This window comes from Malaya genurostris, chromosome 3, assembly GCF_030247185.1.
Source record: "Malaya genurostris strain Urasoe2022 chromosome 3, Malgen_1.1, whole genome shotgun sequence".
Lineage (NCBI taxonomy): Eukaryota > Metazoa > Arthropoda > Insecta > Diptera > Culicidae > Malaya > Malaya genurostris.
In genome coordinates, this window is record NC_080572.1 from 20,100,931 (window position 1) to 20,126,282 (window position 25,352).

At 38.2% G+C, this 25,352-nt stretch overlaps 1 protein-coding gene across 5 annotated transcripts in view; it reads right to left on the reverse strand.

The window, feature by feature from the left end:
* LOC131437382 (MOXD1 homolog 2-like) overlaps positions 1-25,352 on the reverse strand; it is a 299,407-nt gene that overhangs the window by 12,620 nt on the left and 261,435 nt on the right. For all 5 annotated transcript variants that reach the window (XM_058606685.1, XM_058606684.1, XM_058606683.1 and 2 more), the window contains 3 exons: positions 16,525-16,710; positions 12,646-13,340; positions 12,407-12,575 (listed from right to left, as the gene is read on the reverse strand). In XM_058606685.1, the coding sequence (XP_058462668.1) occupies positions 12,407-12,575; positions 12,646-13,340; positions 16,525-16,710 (1,050 nt within the window). The remainder of the gene's footprint in view (positions 1-12,406; positions 12,576-12,645; positions 13,341-16,524; positions 16,711-25,352) is intronic.

A 25,352-nucleotide genomic window follows, 5' to 3' on the forward strand; every position in this document is an offset into this window, starting at 1 on the left:
CGGGCATAGCGTGATGGGTAAGACCATCGCCTTTTACGCAGCCTACCTGGATGGTTAACCTCTAAAAACGAAATAGAAATAAATGCATGCAGTTAAGTTGTAAACATAAAATAATGTCGCTCGTTTTCCCAAAAAAGGCAGGACCGATTATCACTAAATTTGAGTCGAATGAAAGTACTGTAATGTTTCATCAGTTCATCGGAGATTGAGTATTACTTTGATAGGACCTCTGATTCAGAAATACATGATAATTCATGACGATATACGCTAACATCAAATCGTTTTATGCTAAGAACGTATTTCTACACTCCAAAAAATTTGAATTTAACAAGTGACTTAATCCCTCATACGATGTGATTCTTAAAGACTTAATTTGTCAAATGACGGAAAATTTTATTTGGAATAACTTAATGTTATATGAGCTTGAATTTTACTGGTTTCGACTGTAACTTGCGTTCTGCTAGCAGGTGCGACTGTATGAATTTAAATGCATTTTTACCAGCCAAGCAGATGCATGCTTCTGTGGCTCAGTCGATTAACAGACGTACCGATGATTCTAGGTTCAAGTCGCGGCTGTTGCTTATCAGTATTCTTTTATTTTATTTCAATGAATTTCATGTTATGGAGTTTTAGGCGCAATATTAAATGTTCTTCCACGTAAATTTGCGTGAACTGCGACGCTCCATTTATGTGCATCTAATAAGATGTAAAATCACAGGGGATTTTTGAGTGTATAGAACACAGATAGGCTACGTGAAAGGCGATGGATTCACCCCGTCCCCTTTAAAGTTTTTCACCCGGTTCTTCAAAAAGTTGTTTTTAATAGCCACTTATCCTCTTACATCGGCGATCGAGTGACCTTATGTGTGAGTGAGAGAGAGAGAAAGCCCCTCACAAGCGCGATTTTATTTGTCGGCAGGTTCCATTCTCAAGCTCTCTTTTTAAGGCTCTCAACAAATTAATCGTGGTTCCCTTCGACATAGTTACGACACAATATGATCGTCATTTTTAAATTAAACTAACAAACAACATAACAAGCGATCGTTTTCAAGTGTTCCTATAATCGAAACTATGCAGTTCGTAGGTAACGTAATATAATATGTCAGTATATTATAATTTTTGAAAAGTTTCGAATCGGTTAATACTAAATACAGAGGGGTCTAGTATAACGCGGTTCACCAAGGGCGTGAAAAGCGAATCCGCGATAAACGGGACTCATAGCATATGGGATTTCGAGTGATTGGGGCTGTGAACGGCTATCTCGCTTCGGTCGACAGATAGAACTATACAATCTTCGACAAATCATTCAGTAAAAACCATTCAAGCGAAGAGGTTGTGTTTCGATTGTACTGGCTCGTGAGTTAACGGCTGCTACCGAGACAATTCTAAGCTTCAGGTAGTTAAACTGCCCATAGCAAACGCAATATTCGGGGCGTTTCCCGACTGGAAAGCTAGCAACGAAGGCCATCCCGTTCATACGCACAGAGGTGTAGAGACACAGAGGTGCGAGAGCATAGAAGTGACGAGTCACAGAGGTGCCATCGCATAAAGGTGCGAAGACGAAGGGGTGCAAAGGCACAGAGGTGCTAAAGCAACCCAGTGCTGATCTACCAGGTACCAGAATTTGTACGCTGCGTAGGATCAAAAGAGACGGCATATATCGCGAGGTGCTACACTGCAAGCATCGCATTTGATCGCCACCAAGAGCAAAAGCACTGTACCTGGGGTCAGGTACAGCAAGTGCAGTGGTGTTCACAACGACGGCAGAGCAACTGAGATAGCAGTAAACGACAGAAGACTGCCAATTGGAAACAGCAAAAGACTGCCAATTGGAAATCGTTGGAAGAGCTTCACGTCGTTCTTCACGATAAAGGAACAGAGACATCAGCTACAAGGTAGATTTAATTTAATTTATTTTTTATTTCTTATATCTGAAATTTTACTAAACATAAGTTTTTATTTTGGTATTATTAATTTACAAAAAAAATTTAATGTAATGGATGATCTCATGGAAGATCATCCGAATCCGATTCAGGATACTAGTAAAAGTTTAAATACTCCGAGGGCTAAACATTATCCACAGGGTACCACTGGGCCATGGATAGTCTATCTTCGAAAAAAAGAAAAGATTTTAAACTTGATGCAAATTACAAAGGATTTGACATCACATTTCTCTGAAGTTAAAGAAATCTGTAAGGTTAATAGAGATAAAATTCGAGTTGTAGTTAACGACTTGAAACAGGCAAACGATATTGTAACCTGTAAATTATTTGCTATTGAATATCGAGTTTACATTCCATCGAAGGAGGTAGAAATTGACGGTGTTGTGACTGAAGCAAGTCTGACAGCAGATGATTTACTTAAAAATGGAGTTGGCCGTTTTAAAAACTCCATGCTTGAGGGAGTTAAGATACTCGAGTGCAAACAATTGTACTCAGCATCTATTGTCGATGGAAAAAAGTCTTATCGTCCCTCAGATTCGTTTCGCGTAACATTTGCCGGATCTGCATTGCCTAGCCATGTCTATATCGATAAAATTCGTCTTCCTGTTCGGCTTTTCGTACCGCATGTTATGAATTGCACGAACTGTAAAAAATTCGGACATACAGCTACTTACTGTAGTAATAAGTCCAAATGTATCAAATGTCAAGGGCCTCATAAGGATAATCTTTGCGATAAAGATGTTGAAAAATGTGTTTATTGTGGGGAAAGCCCTCATGATGATCTTTCAGTGTGCGCTGCATTTAAGCTGCGTAAAGACAAAATGAAGCTTTCTTTAAAAGCACGGTCTAAGCGCACATATGCAGAAATGCTCAAAACGGTCATACATGTCTCCCCTTTGGAAACCGAAAACGGTTTTTCAAATCTTGCGGAGCCAGAGGAATCTGACTCTGACGGAAATAGTGAAGATACCTCGTTTGTCACTCCTCAAGGGTCTGTTAAGAGGAGATTAACAAACCACAAAATACCAAAAAAGACACCTAAAATTATACCTTCAAAAAAAGATCCCCGTGTTAAAGCTAAAAAGCCAAATTTAAAACCAAAAACTGTGCCTCCTGGTTTGTCAAATTCACAAACCAATCCAGGAACTAGCTCAAGAAAAGACAATAATCCAGTGGGCTCCATTTCACATTCACCAACAGGATTACTGAAATTTTCGGAAATTGTAGAATGGATTTTCGCTGCATTCAATATTTCTGAACCTCTAAAGACCATCATAACAGCATTCCTTCCAATAGCTAGAACTTTTTTGAAACAGTTATCAGCTCAATGGCCAGCTCTTTCAGGTTTTGTATCATTTGATGGATAATTTATCATCCGCCGCAAATGATTCAATCACTGTCCTGCAGTGGAATTGTCGAAGCATCATGCCAAAACTTGATTCATTTAAAGTTTTGTTGCATAGTCAAAAATGTGATGTATTTGCTTTGTGCGAAACATGGCTTACATCAAACATAGCCTTAAATTTTAATGACTTTAACATTATACGTCTCGACAGAGACTCCCCGTATGGTGGAGTGCTTTTAGGAATTAAGAAATGTTATTCCTTTTATAGATTAAACATTCCTTCGACTTCTAGTATAGAAGTTGTTGCTTGTCAAATAAACATTAAAGGAAAGGACATTTGCATTGCTTCGGTATATATTCCTCCAAGAGCTCAAGTTGGACAACGACAGCTTAATGAAATTGTCGAAGCCCTTCCTGCTCCACGTTTGATTTTAGGAGATTTCAATTCGCACGGAATGATGTGGGGTTCCGTTTACAATGATAGCAGATCATCTCTAATATATAATATTTGCGACAATTTTAGCATGACGGTACTAAATATGGGTAGCATGACACGGATCCCAAGACCTCCTGCACGTCCAAGTGCATTAGATTCATCTCTTTGTTCGACTTCAATTCGACTAGATTGCACCTGGAAACTATTTCCTGATTTACATGGTAGCGATCATTTACCAATCATCATCTCAATTAGCAGTAACAAAGGCATTGCTAATTCAGTTAATATTCCATATGATTTGACAAAAAATATTGACTGGATTAAATACCAAAGTAATATTTCAAGTGTCTTAACTTCAATGGAAGAGCTTCCCCCACTTGAAGAATATGACTTCCTCGTTTGTTCGATTCTGGAGGCCGCAGAACAAGCCCAAACCAAACGATTTCTTGGTCCATCGTCTAACAGAAGACCTCCAAATCCTTGGTGGGACAAAGAGTGCTCAGATGCTAAACACGCGAAACAAAATGCTTTCAAGACGTTTTTAAAACGAGGAGGAGGAACTCCTCAGAATTTTGAAAGATTCTTGGTTTTAGAAACCAAGTACAAGAACATACTTAGGGTTAAGAAATGCAGCTATTGGAGACATTTTGTGGAAGGTTTGTCAAGAGAAACCTCAATGAGCACTCTTTGGAATACGGCCAGACGAATGAGGAATCGTAACGTAGGAAATGAGAGTGAGGAGTACTCGAATCGATGGATATTTGATTTTGCGAGGAAAGTTTGTCCAGATTCCGTTCCTACGCATAGCATTGTTAGGGAGTCTTCTTCAAATGATGATTCCATTGATAGCCCCTTTTCAATGATGGAATTTTCCATAGCACTCATGTCTTGTAACAATAACGCTCCTGGATTGGACAGAATTAAATTCAACTTGGTGAAGAATCTGCCCGACCTCGCAAAAAGACGTTTGTTGGAATTGTTCAACAAGTTTCTTGAGCAAAATATTGTTCCACCTGACTGGAGACAAGTGAAAGTTATCGCCATTCAAAAGCCGGGGAAACCAGCTTCCAATCACAACTCATATAGACCCATTGCGATGTTGTCCTGCATCAGAAAATTGTTCGAAAAAATTATTCTACGACGTCTCGACACTTGGGTCGAGACGAACGGTTTGTTGTCAGATACTCAGTTTGGCTTCCGTAGAAATAAAGGGACGAATGATTGCCTTGCATTACTTTCGTCTGACATCCAAATTGCCTTCGCTCAAAAGCAACAAATGGCATCTGTATTTTTAGACATTAAAGGAGCATTTGATTCAGTTTCCATTGATGTTCTTTCAGACAAGCTCCACCAACATGGACTCCCAGCGGTTATAAATAATTATTTGCACAACCTTTTGTCAGAGAAACGCATGCATTTTTCACATGGCGATTTGGCAACAACCAGAATTAGCTACATGGGTCTCCCGCAAGGCTCATGCCTCAGTCCGCTCCTCTATAATTTTTACGTGAATGACATTGACAGCTGTCTAGTAACCCCATGTACACTAAGACAATTGGCAGATGATGGCGTGGTTTCAGTTACTGGATCCAAAGCTATTGATCTGCAAAAACCATTGCAAGATACCTTAGATAAATTGTCCGTTTGGGCTGTTCATCTTGGTATCGAATTCTCTGCGGAGAAAACAGAGCTGGTCGTCTTTTCAAAAAAGCATGATCCCGCGCAACTTCAGCTTCATATGATGGGAAGAATAATCGAACAGGTTTTGACTTTCAAATACCTCGGGGTGTGGTTTGATTCCAAATGCACGTGGGGAGGACACATTAGGTATCTGATAACGAAATGCCAACAAAGAGTAAATTTTCTTCGAACAATAACAGGGTCTTGGTGGGGTGCTCATCCGCAAGATCTAATAAAATTGTATCAGACAACGATACTTTCAGTGATGGAATATGGATGCGTTTGTTTTCGTTCCGCTGCAAATTCTCATATTATCAAACTTGAGCGAATTCAGTACCGTTGTTTGCGAATTGCTTTAGGCTGCATGCATTCGACACATACAATGAGTCTTGAAGTTCTGGCGGGAGTTCTTCCATTAAAAGATCGATTTTGGGAGCTTTCATCACGCCTGCTAATAAGATGTGATGTGCTGAATCCCATGGTAATTAATAATTTCGAACGACTAGTCGAGCTTCGATCTCAAACAAAATTCATGACAGTATATTTTAACCATATGTCACAGGAAATCAACCCTTCAAGATATATTCCTATCCGTGTCAGCCTCCTAAATGTACCTGACTCAACTTTATTTTTCGACACATCCATGCAGCGCGAAGTGCGTGGAATCCCGGACCACCTACGCTCTATGGAAATCCCAAAAATATTTTCAAGTAAGTTCAGGCATATTAACTCTGAGAAAATGTTTTACACGGACGGATCGCGAATGGAAGAAGCGACAGGGTTTGGTATGTTCAACAATAATGTTTCGGCCTCATTCAAGCTTCAAGAACCTGCATCTGTTTATATTGCAGAGTTAGCAGCAGTTCATTATAGCTTGAATGTAATCGTCACATTATCTCCAAACCATTATTTCCTCTTCACAGATAGTCTGAGTGCAATTGAAGCCATTCGCTCAAACGCTGCTGGCAAAAATGAACCGTTTTTCTTGGGTAAAATAAAACAGTGTCTGAACGACATATTGAATAATAATTATCTAATCACAATAGTTTGGGTTCCGGCTCATTGCTCCATTCCAGGCAATGAAAGAGCCGATATTTTAGCCAAACGTGGTGCTATTGAGGGTGAAATTTATGAGAGACCGATTGCTTTCAACGAATTCTATAGCGCGTCTCGCCAAAGAACACTTGCCAGCTGGCAAGCTTCTTGGGATAAAGATGATCTGGGTCGGTGGATGCACTCAATTATTCCTAAAATATCGACAAAGGCATGGTTCAGGGGACTGGATGTGAGTAGAGATTTCATTCGTGTGATGTCCAGACTCATGTCCAATCACTACACGTTAGATGCACATCTCCTTCGAATTGGACTTTCCGAGACTAATCATTGTGCTTGCGGCGAAGGTTACCGCGATATTGACCATGTTGTTTGGACATGCGTGGAGTTTCGTGATGTCAGATCTCAACTAATAAATTCCTTGCGTACCCAAGGTAGACTATCCAATGTCCCAGTTCGCGACATTCTTGCTTGTCGTGACCTTCCATACATGAAACTTCTTTATCATTTCATTAAATCCATTGGAGTTCCAATTTAAATTTTATTTTATGTTAAACTGTTTTCTCTTCCATGAGTTCAACCAATAGCCAACTATAGGATATTGAATATAAGTGGTGAACTGATACAAACAATCCTGAAATAGTTATAAGATCATGTACAAAATAAATGTATTTTATTTAATGTAATTTAAAATAGCAACTCGCTTGATAAAAACAGTGTTTAGATTAACTAATGAGTACCAACATAATAATATGATATTCGAAATGTATTAGGTTTAAACTACTATGTATTGTGGATGCCACGGCGAAGAAAAACTTATGTATATTGCCTATGAAATAAACGTATTTATGAAAAAAAAAAAAAAAATCTTCGACAAACTTGTTGTAGATACTTAGACCAACAATTAAGTGTAGTTTGACAGACAATTGGTTGAGAACTGCTCCGCCAGGGGTTTTTTAAAAAATGCATTAAATAATACATATAAATTACAATAGAAAAAACAGTTTGAACATAACATGTTGCGAATATTTTATCATTTGGAATCTTCGAACAACTTTTCGAGAGACTCAAAGTTTATTAACAAGTTGAAAGTATATTTCGGATTCACTGCATCAGATGGAATTAGTGTGCTTGCTATGGTGCAAATTCCAATATCAAAATTATGCTCAAGTGCGAAAACTAGAAGATTTAGAGCGACTTTGTCTTCTACAAAATGTTCAGAATGTGGCGGTCTACATTATGAAAATCATATTAGTTAAAAACTCACCCATGTCCCGGGTTGGCGGATCAATGCATAATGGACTGGATGAGATAGAATGTTCGTGCTTTCGAAAAGAATGTTCCGGAGTTCGAAACATATCAAATAGTGTAAACAGTAGTTGAAACTTATCTCATTGGTAACCCTAGTGTGCAATTCAGGGTTGAAAATTACTGCAGCTCAAGATTATGTTGACTTATTAAAATAAACCATATAAACCATTAAATGAATGAGTTTTTATACATCTACAAGGTGGTTTTCTGTAACTACAAATCAGAATTGTTTACGATAGTGATGTTATCAATCATTTTTTCAATAAGTTGGTGAAGAATAGACAAACTGAAAACTGTTTTACTAGAAGACGCTAGTAATCTACTGGAATATTAGGATGAATATCGACATCTGAAATCTGAGGTTTTGACTATTTATGTCAACGAATTACGATAGCTATTACTGATTACGATAGCTCCAATAACTGGACCTACCACTTAAGAGCTAGAAAGAGTAAGTTCGCCGAAAGGGTAATTTCGAATACATCATATTGTTTTTTTTGTGTTATTATGCCTCTTGTATAACTGATGTGGCGCAGCCACATAACCGAAGCCCAGATGACTCGGTGGCATAAAGCCGCCGATGCGACGCCGGCTGAGTCGGCCGCCGACCCGCCGACGGAATCGGCGGCCTCTTGCATACAAATCTGTAATCGGTTTACTCAAAGCTAGTTTTCTATGCTTTAGTTAGGTCCGAACGAGCGGGAGTGAGGTCGGACGGCACACGAATCAAATCGATGTGGCGAAGCCGCATTAGATATTCTTTCATTTAATAAACTCTATCTGTCGATAGAAGCGAGATAACCGTTCACAGCCCCAATCACTCGAAATCCCATATGCTCTGTCCCGTTTATCGCGGCTTTCCGGAAATAACGAATCCGGCAACAACGAATACCGGCAAAACCTAATCCGCGTTGTCTGAGACCCCACTGTACATTAATGAAAAGCTAGGCAGTGGACAATGCATTGAGCGTGGGTGATACAGAGAGTACGAATCGGTTTTCGAATGTGTGTCGAATAGATTGGATTTTGCCTGAGTTGCCTATTTATTTAGGCAAACGTAATGTGTGTATATTCCCAGTATCCCAGTTCTTGCATCTCTCTCTCTCTCGCTCGTCGAAAATTAAACAGGTATGGATAGTATGGAAGCAGGAAATCTAAAGGAGAGGCGAAATGAATGAACATAATGGTGCCTGAGTTCGAAATTCCTATTTCTTGAGGAGTTTATCGCCCCTCAATATCGCTCTCTCTCTAAAACACACATGAACTTCCACATACCCACAGTTTTACAATATATCTGTAATGTTTAGCCGTCGTTCTGATAGAGCTGAAAATGTATGAGCATTTGACTGAAGAGCCATCGAACCGACAACGTAGAACTTTGGAATATTTATTAAAAGATTCCACCCAGGCATGCCATCAGAAAGTGGTATTGTACTCCAAGGACCGAATGGGCTATGGAACGCAAGGATCATTTGGTTGCCTAGTGCGCATAATATGTACGTACGTGAAGACCCAGAGGAGAGCCAGTCTTTGAATGTACGGAAAGTCCCGGTGCTGCAAGAGTAAAGCCCATAAATAGCATGTATATAAATGGGATTTAGTTTTGAAATATTCAGTGGCTGGCTTTAAGTGCTATATCAATGGAATTTATTTGCAGCCGAAAATAAGCATCTATCGATATCGATTTTCACCGATGCGGCAGTTGCAAATCGTGCGAATAAACCGCACCAGTTTGGAATCTTCTTCGACAGGTTAGAATCTGGTTGAGAAATTGCACTCCTTGAGCCTAGAAACAGAAAGCCTGTGGCAATTGATGGTCCAGTCGGTCGTTGGAAATTTGTTCGTTTGCTAAACTAAGAATGAGAGGGTCGATTTGTGTGCTACTGATCGAAGCATGTAAGCAGACGGATAAAATGTTTAATTTCTCGTATTGCCTTTGGGGCCGTGTTGTTTGGGGTAGTTTGCGGTCGAACGCCTGAATCTCAATGGAGGGTAGATGAATGATCCTAGATGTATGTTGAATGCTTCAGTTAGATTTGGTTTGTTTATAAACGAAAATTTTATACTGATTTAGCAAGCTTTAATTTACATCAAAAGGAAAGACCGATGTGGTTGGTATTGTTTCAGCAGTGAAAATTTTCTTGGGATCGTGGTACGAAGCCAATTTCTAGGTGAGATTGTGTGGGATGAGAATGAATTATGTTGAAACAGAAATAAAAAGGTATCGGTTTGTTTAAGCAACACTTGACGATTTGATTAATAGTATTCTCAAGCGTATTGCTGTGCGCGAATCTATCATTATTTTTTATGATCTGGTGTCAAAGTTTTAGTTCAACTGTAAGAACCTATAGTGATTTTTTGTGGTAGAAAGTATGATAAATATAAATCAAATCAATTCATAATTAAATATGTTTTGTTTACACTTGTTGCTCAATTGAAACTCTCATACTCTGAAAAATTTTCAAATAATGAAATTGCTCAATTCTAAGTAATACCAATTAAACCTTGACTTTTTGGTGTGAAATATACGATTTCGGTTAATATGAAATTGGCATTCAGACAATTCACCACTAGCTTTTCACCCAAGTTATCCATACCAATGTGTAGCTTCAAGCTTCAGCTAACACTCTCAATTTGCGACTCGGAAAAACATGCGCTTCCTATGGGGCTAAACCGGACTATAAAGTTTCGCTACATACAATGAACTTTTTACATGAATTGGTAGTGAATCTAGCATTAATAAGTGATAAGAAGTAAAATAGACATGTAGATATCAATATATAGGTATGTTTCAAGAATATGTTAAGAATTTTAAGTCGGAAATTATATGTCCGGCTTAGTTTCGCACAGACAATCCATTTTTGAGACAATAGTAGTCTATTTTCTTTTTTTATTTTCCACGTAATAGAAAACACTCAATAATCACCGGATTTAACGCGAGATAAACATTTGAAAGCACTAACCAGACCTTCATTACAACACACAGAAATGAAATAATCCTGAAAAAAATTTTATAAAATAATTTCAGTTGGAAATGCACACGTTTTGACACCAGCACGATTGATGACAAACTTAATTGGTCCAGCTAACGGACGTCTGTCTGTTACATGAAAGCGCGTTTACAAAGTCAATTTATGGATCAAAATAATTACTGGTTTATAAGATATTTACGTTGTCCAGTCTAGCCCGGGTCTCCCCTAGTTCGGAAATTATTAATTGCATAAAAATGGTGTCGGACAAGTAGTTGTCGGAAATCGATTGGGCTCTCTGAAGAAAGTATACACTAATAAAAAAAATACTTTGAAAAAATCAACCTAAAAATTAACGCTGGATTGACAAATTTGTATCGTTTCCAATTACTGTTTTAGTATGTATAGACTTGTTGAAACTACATAATTCATTATAAATTTTGGTTATTTGAATTCCATTTCAAAGTATCTAGAAAACAACTACTTCTACGATGAGGTTACTAAGAGTAGATTTATCTTTTTTCATCCATATAATCACGTTTTATTATTTCAATGGCTATTTTTTATCTGGAAGTTTTATATAAAAGGCATATATTTCAGTTGTTACATTTTATTTTATTATAATGAAATTAGCATCTGAATGGGATTTAAAGTTTATGTTTTTAGTGAAAATATCAAAAATAATTGATGAAACTATTTGTATTTTTCTTTAATTTGATTTTTGAGGGAAATTTTTAATTCTTGATAAAGAGGACGGGTATTGCGTGATGGGTAAGTCGATTCTCTTCAGACAGCCCACCTGGGTTCCATTCCCAACAGAAATTTTTCTTGCTCGAAGAGGTGAATGATTTTATTAAAACCTCTATAATCAAAACAACGAAAAATTCGTTCTCAACTTTTTTTTTCAGGGCATACTTTTTCAGTGTATATATTTTCGGAGTGCGCAATCGTTTTCATGCAATTTCTTTATCGGCACAGTATTTGTGCAATTGGCAGCTCTTGAGCTATATTGACGTTACAAACGTGTAAACAAAAAAAATTACTCCCCAGTCTCTCCATCAGTGAAACATGAATGGTTTGTCATATTGAAGACGACAAACTTCTCATTGTCCATAATGAAACTCTAGATATTTAATCGGATTAAAAATTTCTGAATAACCTTTACTAAATCTGATTTAGTTCAGCCACAATTCCCCGAACTAATCGTGCACATATTGTTGCAATTCAACTGAATAATCATGGATCATTGCCTTCTTCTCGTCTACCAATAGAAATAATATTTCTAAAGTAATGAGAAATTCTTACCAAGTGGCGAAAACCAACATTTGTCTCAAAGACTTTCACGCTCTCGGCATCAAGGCTCAAGGAAAATACCACCAGTAAACAATCTCGAAGCATTTTCTGGACCACAGCTAAAGTTTCGGTTCGAAACGGTTCTAGTTGCAATTTAAGAAAACGTGGAATACAAACAAGTGAAAGCTCTCCTGGGAACCAAATGAGCCATTCGACGTTTCATTTCGAAGAATATACAAATTTCTCTGATTTTTGGCACTAATGCTAATGGGATTTGCACCTTCCGGAAATATTTGATGAAGGGTGGATTGGGAGGGTTGAACGGAAAAATTTCGGTGTATGAAAACAACTGAAGCTGGTGAATAAGAACTCTTACCGCTAGTGGTTGATTTTTCGCACTCCAGCAAAGTGGTTTGAAGGATCCTTTACGCGTTACGTACTGAAAACTTTTGAAGTTGTTTCGCCAGTCGTACGAGATGAGACGTGTCTCCAGGGTCATGCCGGAAAGTTCCGTTGGGGAAGCGATCCGCACCGGATTTGAACCGCTGTTTTTGAAATTAAAAGAATAAGTTATCGATTCGAATGACTAGCACTTACGAATGAATAAATACTTACGGAACCAACTCGTTGATTCCCAGCGAATGCAGCACCGTTGGCAAACTGGGTAACGAATGGCACGTTGTTAGCTCTTTCTGCCTCGGATAGTACAAGGTTAGCACCAGACAGGTTTCCTCTCGGGTGGTTAGACCTCCAAGAGTAATTGCTGCTCGTCCCGAGCTATCGTAGATACATTCGGCAATCAACCGATCACCCGGAAGAACCCTCACCGTTGATGCTAGCCTTCGATATTCCTGATAGTTATAATCCGTATTTCTGTCGTGTGCGATAGGCAAAAGTTCCTCTCTGTAGCGGATCTGCCTCAGCTTGATTTGTCTGCCAATTTGATGGGTTCGCATCATAACAGCAAAAATATTAATCCCGTCACGTGGAAATGCTCGCTGAGTACACTCGCCAACACAGTGTCCCTCGGACACAACGTGATCCTGTCCAGGTGGAATGATATGCCTCCAATTCGGGTCCATTCCGACTGACAGCACACCGGCATCATGATTCCTTAGCGCACTGGTGTAGTAAATTTTCAACCCAGAATTGTCCACCATCACCTTGCTCTTGGTGGACGCAGCGTCGGCAGGGGCACTGACGGAACTCTCGCCAAACTCTACACTGCTGCTATAGTGCGTCTCCATCAGATAGAAACGGGCTTGATTCGAGTCCAACGGGTATCCAGCTTCGACCGGGAACGAAAATCCCTGATGATGATGATGATGATGATGCGAATGCCAGATATGGGGTAGAAACAAAAACAACTTCTTTAGTGTGATTTCTCAGATTCAGTGAGCATCAAAATGCAATAAAATTCCGGTCATTCATTTTGGGGGGTGCCCACTGGGCTGAACCACAAATAAAGGGACCATCGAATAGCAATAACTCAAAATCATATTTATTGTTTGGTGCACCAGTTCGACTACTGGACGGCTAGTGAATTTTATGACTCTTGGCTGATAGTGGCATAACCGACAAGAATTCTCGCTTACAAGTGAGAATGCAAAACGAAACGGAGATGTCATAAAATTGTGATTCAGTAATACTAGTCTACAAATCGCGAGGAAACAATACCGAAATTGTTGACGTAAGTGGTATCCCTGGATACGGCTTCGACAAAGAATTTTTTGGGTTTCGATTGAAATCGTAAATCTTTTATTAGACGCGCTTTTCTGATGAAACTACACCGCCATGAAATTGGGACGAGGTGTACTGTTGAAAATATTTATTGATCATTGGAGATGTTGTTTTTGAATAGCTGCTATTGACATTTGTGCTGACAGTATTTGAAAAGTTATTCCTGTTACTATATTTAGTGCGATGTGTTTCACTTTTTCGAGTAGAAGGAGCACAAACAGAATGAGGATTTAGGATGATGGACAAGCTTTGGAACCAACTAAACTAGATGAAATACGAAAGGTATCACGATGGAATCCCGGTTTCAACCTAATGGTCGTTCACAGGATCGAAAGCGTCAAGATAGCTGGCATGACATCCGATGCATTTGTTTCGCGTGATGAGCTAAAGCAGGATGATACGATCTCTAACCTGTTGTGTCGATACGAAGATTCGGTGTACAGTAGAGATTGTAGGATTTCGGGTATTTGGACCCGAACCCGACGGGCACTGGTTGGTTTCGGGTGCAGAAAAAATATGTTTGTCGGGTTCGGGTCCGATACGGGTGACGATTTCTATTTAGTTTTCAACGGGTACGGATCGGGTTCATTTTAAAAATTAGGTCAGGTTTCGGGTATTCCAGGTTCCAATATGGAAGAAAAATTTTTCTCGGGTTCGTGTCGGGTAGGTGTAAAAGAGCTTTAGAAAATGCTCACCCAATCATTTCTAGTGTACAGAGAAATGGAACGATCATAAATTTCACGCGCTGTTTGGCTAGATGACATTGAAAACATTGGTGTTCATCATAGATCAGTGGGAGAGGCTTATGCACTCTTCGAGAACAAAATTACAAGAATCGTATTAACTATGAACTCTACAAAAATGGAGACAGGTAGAGAAGAATGTGTCTCTAACAGTGCTGAATCCACAAACGAAATTCATGGGGTAAATAACTTCAATAGAGTTGCTTTGTTCTCTACTAGTCATCATGTACTTTATCTTCGTAGAGTTCATAGTCAATACAATTTTCGTTGGTTTCTATTTAAAGGGTACAGAGAAATCTTCTACGATTAACAGTAATATTTGTTGATAACAGAAGACTAATGAAACACATTTCGTTCATTGTGATACGAACGAAGCCGGAGTTGCTTTACTGCTGATGTTACGCGAAGTATGGAATTCTACGATCATCACCATTATTCCATATTCGTTCCAAACTGAGTAATGGGCTATAAACACAAATGTTAATAAATGTTTGAAATTAACAGAATGCGCATGTAGATTTGGACTTCCAGAGTATGTTGCTTATTCATTTTTGCTTCTAGCGCATGTGAAAAGCGTAAGAACTATGCGTTGAAGATGCATGCAGACAACACTGACTACTTGTTGCGGTCAACAACAATTTGATTAATAGAGAAAAGGAAATTAGGCCTCGTTACTTATTACAATCTAACAATAAATTATGCCCCTTCCACCTTGTAGTTTCAATTTGATAACACCTGACTACCACTTGTTTTGATCGACGCAGAACGCTCTGACCGAAATACGCTTCAGTTAAGAAAATTTTGAATTGACTCGATTTGTTCTATGGCTTGAAAAAAAAACTTACATGGCGCCAGAATTTTGTATAAAAATTAAAAAAAAGATAGGAAAGTTTCTGATAAACGATACGTTGTATGAACGATATGTAAAAATTTATAACCAGTAAATTCAAACATTTTCTAATATAGTTTTAGTTTGTTTAAGTTTTCATACAAAAATAAAATATGTTTTCGACTTTTGTACATACAAGAAGTGATTAAAATATAATGAATTTGGAATATTCGTATGTCATATTCCATAGCACAGATTTGAGTTTAAGGTGACTTGGTTGATTTATTTGACTCTAAGTTTGTGTAAATCGGTTCAATCATCGTAGAGAAATAGCAAAGAAGAGTTCAAGGTGCGAAATTCAATCAACTCAGCCAGAGAAATTTTTCATCAGCTTAAGGAAAAATAGATTCGAAAAAATGCGAAAATACAACTTTGCGAAAAATATCTGTTGTATCTCATTGTCACTTGTATATCTGTAATAACTAAGAATTCATGGTACCACCCTGTGACTTTTAAAGCTAAGAAAGCGGCCAAATAAATGATAAAACTTACTTCTAACACAAATGGTCTATTGTTGCACTCGTTGTATGGCATGTAGTCTCATCTTGTTGAACAACAAAATTTGTCTAGACCAATGTAACAATTTATATCCAGTAAATACGAAAAATTTCTGATATAGTTTTACGTTTTAAAAACAATATTGAAGTTTTCATTGAAATATAAAATCTGTTTTCGACTTTTGTACATACAAGAAGTGAATAAAAAATAATGAATTTGGCATATTCCGACAAAAGTCGAGACAATCTTCAATTGAAAAGAATCGCGGTTGGTGTTAGTAAGTTTTTTTCTATTATTTACTCTCTTCCATTTTACATGGCAAGTTAGTTTAAAAACTTTCCTACAACAAATATCACAGAATTGTGGAAGCAAGTGATGCGATAATGGTTACAACCAAATAATGTGAATATCAATGTCAAATTATTTTAAATTCCAATAAATAGCACATTAAAAAATAAATCATGAATATTTTAAGACTTTCAATGAAATTTCTAAAAAAATTATTCTAAGCATTTACTTATGTTAATAGCACATCAACGAGAGTGTGTGAGACTTTTTAAATGTAATGTATGAGAATTCGTTCTAAAGTAATGCATAACCCATCACCTCACGACAGCTACTCACCTCAGATCCGCGTGTCCACGCAGCCACGATTGAGTTGCATGTCAGTATCGACCGATCCGCCTGGTAGCAAGGTCGTCCATTCTCCCGTGACATGATTTCTAGCTCCGGTGATGAGCCCTGGCACTCGTGCAGAATAATGTGATTCAGGTAGGGTACGCTGGAAGCCGAATCAAAAACCGGTTCGTACTGCAATGAGAAATGAATAGAGAAAAAATAAATGGCATGCATGAACAACGTACGAAAACAAGTGCTGCCTGGAATGTAGGTATTTATGCAACGAGAGCAGTTACTTGCCAACGAGAGATGCATTTTGATTTCCGGTTGAGATTTTCGCTAAAAACCTTTTCGTTCATTTTCTCTCCTCTGTTATTCCGCACCAGAAAAACTCGTCAAGAGTGTTCCAGTGTCACAACCAACGTGAGGCGCTCTCCAGTTCTCTGATTGATAAGTTTGATAGTTTACATTCATTTTATTTGATCAATTCAAAATCGCCAGAGTAATCTCCTTGCCGCCAACCGCTACCAATATTCGAGAATCGAACATTTTCCGCAATTGAATTAATCCTTGTTGCTGAAGTCCGCTTACATCATGAGCACCTTCAACGAGGTTGGCTACAATCCGATGGAAATCAAGCATTCTTGGAGGTAGGTCAAAGCAGACCCGCTCAACCGTAACGTGCTGCAGTCGACAAAAGAGAAAAAATCAACGAATATCGTTTCCATTTAATTACATTTTATTTACATTCTCGTGATTTTGCAATTAAAAATATTTAACAGCAAACAGATGAATGAGAATTTCGCAGTGTACCGTTTCGATTCGTTTTTTCCGCGATTGATGGTGGGAGGCAAACTGCAGCTATTTTCAATTGTCAGTTTCGCTTGAGCAGTGACGGCTGCAGCAGATTATATCTAGGAGTCACGTGCAGGTTGAAGCATTGTTGAAGCACACCGACTAGGACAGTAAGGGGTGCAGGAATGTGCATTCGTCAGTCTGCTCTTTAGCACAGCGATAGGCCTTCATGTGCCACGGTCGCTGCATTGTAGAAAGAAATACGACCAATGAACGCTGCCGTTTGCTACCAATAATTAAAATGGCAACCTACATATATGACCAGAAAAGCAGCAGCACCTTTTGGTAACTGCAGGAGCTCTTCTACCGCCAACCAATTCCACTGCACCTGATTGTAATCTGTCTACCGCTTTGTCGACTTGAATTCACTCCGGAGACATTTCTATTTAGGACTGCAGTAGTTGTATTGAAAACGAACGTTGGAAGCTGATTGTAAAACTGAGTGAACTCGGTCAAAAAACGAAGCGCGAATTTCTCGTTATTGTGAGAGCAACGTGACCCTCGAAACAAACCCTTCCACCTTTGTTACCCATCTAGGCATCTGATTCAACACACGGGAGAATAGAATACCGGTGGCATTTATTTATTTTTTCCTGTTCCACGAACGTTTCAGAGACAGCGTGCGGACAAAAAGCGATTGGATGTTTCATTAAATGTAATTGATTGTATTCTATGTAAAGTAGGGAGAACGAAATTGTGAAAAAAAAAGAATCAATCATTTGTGGTTCTTTTAGGAGGATGCGAAGTTGATTTGTTTGCTATTCTACTTGGAATACAACGTTTGGCTAACTATTCGATCAATATGTATTATGACAATTGAAGTTTTACCGTATGATGATTTAAAAATCGTATATGTTTCATAACACAGATTTGTAACAGTACAAAGAAGCGTAACATAATTAAATATAGTCTAACTACTCTGATTTATTTGAGTTTAAGTTAGTGTAACGTGGTTGATTTATTTGACTCTAAATTTGTGTAAATCGGTTCAGTTATCGTAGAGAAATGTAGCCTCTAATTGAAAAAAAAAATTATTGCGAAATTCAGTCACTTCAGTCAGAGAAATTTTTCATCAATTTTGCTTTACTTAAGGAAAAATAGATTCGAAAAAATGCGAAAGTACAACTTTGCGAAAAATACACCAGGCTGATCGTGAGCATGCAAACTATCGCTTTCCCGTTAAATTGTTCATTCAATCCACTTGTCAAAGAAACCTCATTTTTCCCCATCGTTTGAGAATCATTGTATCTCATTGTCACTTGTATATCTTTTTTAACTGAGAATTCATAGTACCACCACTTTTGAAGCTGAGAACGCGGCCAAATAAATTATTGAACTTACTTCTAACACAAATGGTCTATTGTTGCACTCGTTGTATGACATGCAGTCTCATCTTGTTGAACAACAAAATTTGTCGAGACCGCTTTTAAATATTTCTACTAACACTAAGTACTAACATCCAATTTTATCGATCACCTCTGATTGTCGCACCAGGTGTGAAGATGAACGGCCCAACACCAATGCAAAAAAAAACTCCTGTGTAAATTTCAAATTTGCTATACTGTCACCTACTCGGCTATTCGCCACGATCGTTCGAAACTTTCCGGAACGATAACAAAATCCTCCTGCCTGTTATAGAAATATTCCAACTACAACAATTTTAACACTTGTCACACGATTTCCCTAAGTGTTAAAGGTAACTTTTTTCCATGTCGTATAAATCACAGGAGAATTCGATCGGAATAAAATAAAAATAAACTTGTCATTTCAAGAAACAGCAAAACCAAATTGTGACATGAAGTGAAGGGTGAACAAAAAATTGTGTCTCATGTGAAAACGGTATCCAAATTGTGATGGCACCTCGTGTCGATCAAAGGGGACATCTGCAAATGTTTGCCATGCAAATTGAGCAAATGTTCATAAGTTAGCCTGTATATCTGTTTTCTGTGAGGATACTGAATATTGTTTTCGATCTGCTACTAGTGCTCAAAAAAAGGCTAAATAACATATTGCCTCGTTGTTGGGTTCATTACTGTCACGATATTTTTGACGATATTCACGATAGGTTAACACTACTGACTGATTATGTTTATTAGTAACACTATTGCGAAGCGTTCTCGAAATACTTGGTTAAAATGTTACTGGATACTTTTTGTCACTCGTGCTCATGAATTTTCTAAAGGAAACCATAAAAGTCAGTGGATGATGTTACCGAAAATAAATTTAACAAAATTTGCATAATGTTTTGTGACAAGGAAAAGTCTACGTAGACTTTTGGAGGGTTTGGAAAACTCCACGAAAGTCTCAGAGGGGAGACGGGGGGTTAAAAAGTTCCAAATTCTGATCTGCATGGTTTATGAACGGTACCCATGTCAATTTTCCAATCTGTTTTCCTCGTTAGATATTGATCATATTTAGTCAGAAGATTTTTAAACATCATTTCAGTTAATTTCAAGCTAGAACATGATTGAACAAGTTTGATGCGAGATCTTTATGTTAACCGGACTGATGGAGCACCGATTGATTGGGTACAAGAAAAATTCGATCGTCTCACGACAAAAGGATCCAACTGCTGTTGAAATTTTTATTTTATTAACGACAAACAAAAATGTATGATTTCAACAAACAAAAGCGTATGTTGAAATACCAATCACTTTAGGTTTATATATTATTATTAAATTATTATTAAATTGACATTTTTACAGTTTTCACTGCGGAGCCGGATGCAATTCAGGAAGTAGATGAAATTCAGAAGCTCTCTTTGCGACTAAAGGCCTTTTATTTTTGATCTAAGTTTGTATAAATCGGATCAGTCAGATCCGAGAAGATAAGTTTTTTATGGGCCCTGTAATTTTGGAACCGGAAATTTGATCCGGATGAATTTCGATAGCATCCTTTGGGACCGTAAACCCTTTTAGATGTAGAGTAAAAAAACACAACCCCCGGGGCAAAACGCATACCATAATGCTCTTAGAAGTTGTCAATTTTTTTGCGCAAAATTGGCAAATGGCAGTGAAACATCGTCAGAATATTGCATTTCTGCTCGGAAGTGCACAACCAGTGTTTTTCAATGAAAAACGGTATGAAAACCTATCATGATAAGATAATGCTATAAATTATTACTATAAAATTAGGTTGAAACCGGTGTTAAAATATTGTGAAATAAAAGAATTATGCCGTTATCGTTCTGGAGTAATGAAGACGATTATAATTATGTAACCAATAAACTTCTGTGCAAATCCATATTTGTTTTCAATTTATACAGAGTATTTGCAAATGAATTGAATAATCGTCCCATATATTTGGGAGCAAAAAGTTCAAACTATGTAAGGGAAAACGTTAGGAATTAGCTTGCAAAAGTTATAAATAAGTTATCATACTAATGAATACCCACTGTTGTCGTGTGCTATACCTTGTTTTGATGAATTTGAGCCAGTTGTTGTAGATCATCCTGCCTCTATGTGCAGATAGGCATTACTTCACGTGATTTAAAATATAGGTAAATTTCTCATGTTTTGTCACGATCGTTTTTTCATAATTTTCTATCCCGCAGATATTTCAATGGAAAATTTTTTAAGGTTTAAAAACCTGATATATGTTGTCGAATTGTATATAGTATGTGACACTTAGTTCTTCGCACTTCGACCTGTTGAATTCATAATTTTGTTCTGTCTATTAATACTATTGGCCAGTGCGGTAAAATTTTATTTTCAAATGAAAATTGTTTGATGAAAATGAAATTTTTGGCCGTTCACTGTCAGCTTCTCATTCATTTCACTACTGTTGCCATCTTCAAATGAAACTCTTCGCTGTCAGTTAAATAAGCATCATTTAAAGTTTTGCTTGTTCAGTCTCAAGAGTCAAGTAGTCTACCTGTTTCATTGTCTCAACTAGACGTTCTAAAACTACGGGTTTCTCTCTAGACTTCTGTATTCTGTATTCTCTACGGATCTATGAATGAGCCACCTAGAATCTACGGAGAGGGGGGGGGGACGATTGTTGAATTGAATTTCGATTGCAAGAGAAACGAATGCAGAACAGAATGTTGCCCATTCGGTACCTCAGCGAACGTTGTATGTTAGTGTATGAAGTTATGCTGCAGAGTGATCGGCAGTAAATTTCATATTCAGTTTTAATTGAATGAAACGATATTTTACACCAATGCTATTAGAGTAACTTTATAAACAAAATCTGTAAAGTATATCTTTTTTCATTTCCTGACAATTGATTCCCATACGATCAACTTGCTCACATACAAGATCTTACTGCTGTCACTAACTTTTTCGTTCCCCCTTCCTCCGTTTCTCCGCCATCTCGATGTCAACTAATTAGATCTTTGTCGTTTTTAGTCATTCGTTCCCATACCCCCTTTTTCACCCCGTTTTCCACAAAATTACTTCTCTATACTTCTTTCATTCTCTTAGACAAAATCATCGCCCACGGGAAAACTGCTCAAGTCGATGACCAACATGCGGGCCACCCGCCGGGTCTCTGTGACCTGGGGGTGTTTCCCGCGGACCCATTGAAACGTATAATCGTCATCTGGAAGACACTAGTGTCATATTTAACCACCGACCATTGCCTATCGCCAGCAGCAGACTGAATCTGCCAGAATTGACTATTGCGACCGGAATTCGCCTCTACCCTAATGATAATACCCTAGTTTTAAGTTAGTCGTTATTTAAAATTAGAAAATGCCCTTGGCTTCTTAGAGCTTAAGCAGTGTGCCTTTTAATATATTACTATTGAATAAAAAAACCCTGCTCACATAAGAACAATTACTTGAAATTACAGTAAAATGCCGATCCGGAAATTGTAAAGTGAAAAAATAACCCGAAACACACTATTGACCCATATTCCCCTGAGCTCAACACAGTATGCTTCCCCACATGGGATCTGCCATTACTGCAATCCAATTAGCACAATCACATGTAACTGAAGTTCCAATTTAGATGTCACGTAATCTTTTCAACTGGAGCTGAAATCTGTCAACCTCTTTGCCCCCATGCGAACTCACCCCATCGGTTTGTTAGATCATTGGGCTGTGGGTTTTGGATTCCCAAGTTTGTGGTTTCTCATCGCCACTACTACTATTATCATTTGTGTGAAAGAAGACCTTCCTACGCTAGTAGACACATACGAGCAAGCACACATCCACATCCAGTAAGGAAGATGCTGAATTCCATACGTATAATGGTGGGCAGAAGCTATTGGGCCAATGAAAATGTTTTGCTTCGTTCCAAGCAAGCGAAGGGCCGTGAAAGGCGTAAACTCATTTGTCGTCTCACGAGTCAAAGCTCCGGCGACAGATTGTCAGATTCGATGGAGGGACAGAAACATATCCTACTGTCTATTAACATCTCTTGGTTCGACCATTCGATTCTTAGCCCAGAGGACAACGGCTGGTTGACACACATATGTGGCAGTTTATCAGCCGGAGGTTGTTGTGTCCTTATCAGAAGGAAGAGGTTTAATCGGTTTCATTACATGGAAACTTGTGTGGAACATCAAAAGGATATATCTAACAGATGAAACTTAGTGGTTGATGAAGCATGGTCTCTGGTTTATTCTAGAGTAAGAGGGAGGACGAATTTAAGGCGGTTACCAGTTTGTTTTGGCCTTCCGAGGTCATTCGAGAAAATGCCATTAGAACCTGGTTGTCTTTTGTGGTACTGTTTCTGGGCAGGTTGCCCACTACTGCAGAAATTTCGAACAAAACAGCTGCTGAATTCGGAGAAACTTGCTACTGCAAGTAAATCGATATAACAAACAAACGGATGTTGTGTGTACGGTATGCTGGTCAGGTATTACATTTACTCATTTGGTTCAGTCCGTTGCTGCTGCAGCATTTCCTTATCCGAAAATGGGTGAGAGCTAGAGAAGCTTTTATACAAAGAATTATATTCTTGAATAAAGGGTGTTGGGATGGTACCATATTTGTAAACTACATAGAGAAACAGACTGGAATGTATTGCAGGGAGTGTTATTTTACTCAAGCGTGACCGAAAGTTTCAGAATATTGTTGAACAACGAAACACCTTAAACTACCGAAACTATTCATTTCCATAAAGCTAAACTCATCTAGTTTGATATCTTAACTCTATTGTTCTTACATTCAGATATTTTCATACTATCCAAGCGACGTCCTGCCGAATATAATTGCTGAACAATACCAAATATTTTCCCTTGTGACTCATTTCCCCACAATAACAGCCGACAATTTTGTCAGCAAAGAACATAAAGTTACAGGAAATAGATACCAATTTCACGACGACAGTTAACCGACAACCGACGGACCAGAATCTAAGCATTCATGAGCCAACCATTCACAACTAGTAGTAGAAGTATTTGTAGTACAAAAAGAGCTTTTGCCTTGAATGTTGTGGAAAGGTTCTCAATGTTGATTACAGCTCAAGTTGAAAAAATACTCATGCATTGTTAGCCAGAGAAATATTGCTCGAATTCGACGAGTAAAGACCAACAAAATTTGTTGATTTTCAACCAGTGGGTACAGCAGACTGGGACCAGAAAATACCCTCAGACAATTTAGAACTTGTCGGTTGTATTTTCGATGCATTTGCATGTTCGTTCTCTGCCATCCGAACAAGTTTCTCCACCGACCCCATTCAGGCTTGCTTTGGCCGGATAGACTGAAACCATCGTCATCACCATCATCACTATCATCATCACTATCATCATCATCATCGTCGTCACTTTGGATTTCAGTAGAATCAGTGGACCGGTAAAATTTGGTACTTTTATAAATCGTTGACCATTGGAGATTACTGCTTCTGACGATTCCCGAAGCTTTAGAGTAGGAGTTTGATGAAAGGCAATGGTAAAGTGGAATGAAACTTCTCCATTCCGAATTGAACAGCAGTACGTTTTTTCCTACCCACGAAGCTCCTAAGCCCCGTACTGGCGTTGGTCGATTGTCCTTTCTACCAAGCGATGATGTTGCTGATGGAACCAGGAATTATATATGAACCGATACGGTCCGGTTAGAACGGACTCGCAAACGAAGACCGCCGGTGGTAGGATGAATAGTGAGGGCGATGATGCTGATGACGGTGCTGATGGGTGTTGTTTTAAGATAATGGCGTTTAGCATTGTGTTTGGTTTGTACGGTGGCTTTAGTTGGTGTCACGAAAGCCAGGAAATAGGTATCTTGTAGTGGCCGGAGCGAATCATCGGAGACGACCATTCGCTGGTTTGGCACTAGATAAATGGACGGGGTTTCCGTTAAAGTGATAGGACATTGCGCCCACAAAACCATTAGTCTTCCAACTTGAGTGAAGATTAAGTAATGGACTTTGCGAAGAGCGGTGTTAATAATTGGAGTGTTTATTTGAAATACTTTTGTCGGTCTAAAGATTCACATTAATCATTTTTTCACGTTTTCAATCCTCAAAGCTCGTTAGGAAGAATTGCGAACACGTAGCTGGTATTGTATTCTGCCAATTTTCTTCAATTTCCAAACCGTTTATGACAATAAAAATGAATGTTCCCTTAAGGATCAAGAGTGAACCAAGTTGACTTGTGTTGGTAATTTGTGTATTACGTACATTTTATTTGGTACGTATGCCATAGATCTGTGTATTCATATACGCAGTGTACCGTGTTTATCAAAGTGGATTGCACGATTGAGTTTCAAACAATCTTTTTTTCATAATGATTTATTCTCAAATGAATGTTAATCCTGTCATATTGGATGAAATATCCGTTTTGATCAATTTTTCACCAACGTTTGATGGAAAATTGTTTATATTTTATGAATGTAGTTTTTAATTCCCTAATAAAAAAGTTAGCAGCACTGCTTCAATGCATTTGTATTAGATTGCGCTACACTAAATAAACAAAACTAAATATTTTCAGTTACAAAAGCAGTTTTCCGGAAAAATAAATAATTTTACGACAACATTCCATATCCTTTGCCTTTCGCGTGTTAAATGAAAGGTTTCCTTTTTGCAGATTTACTT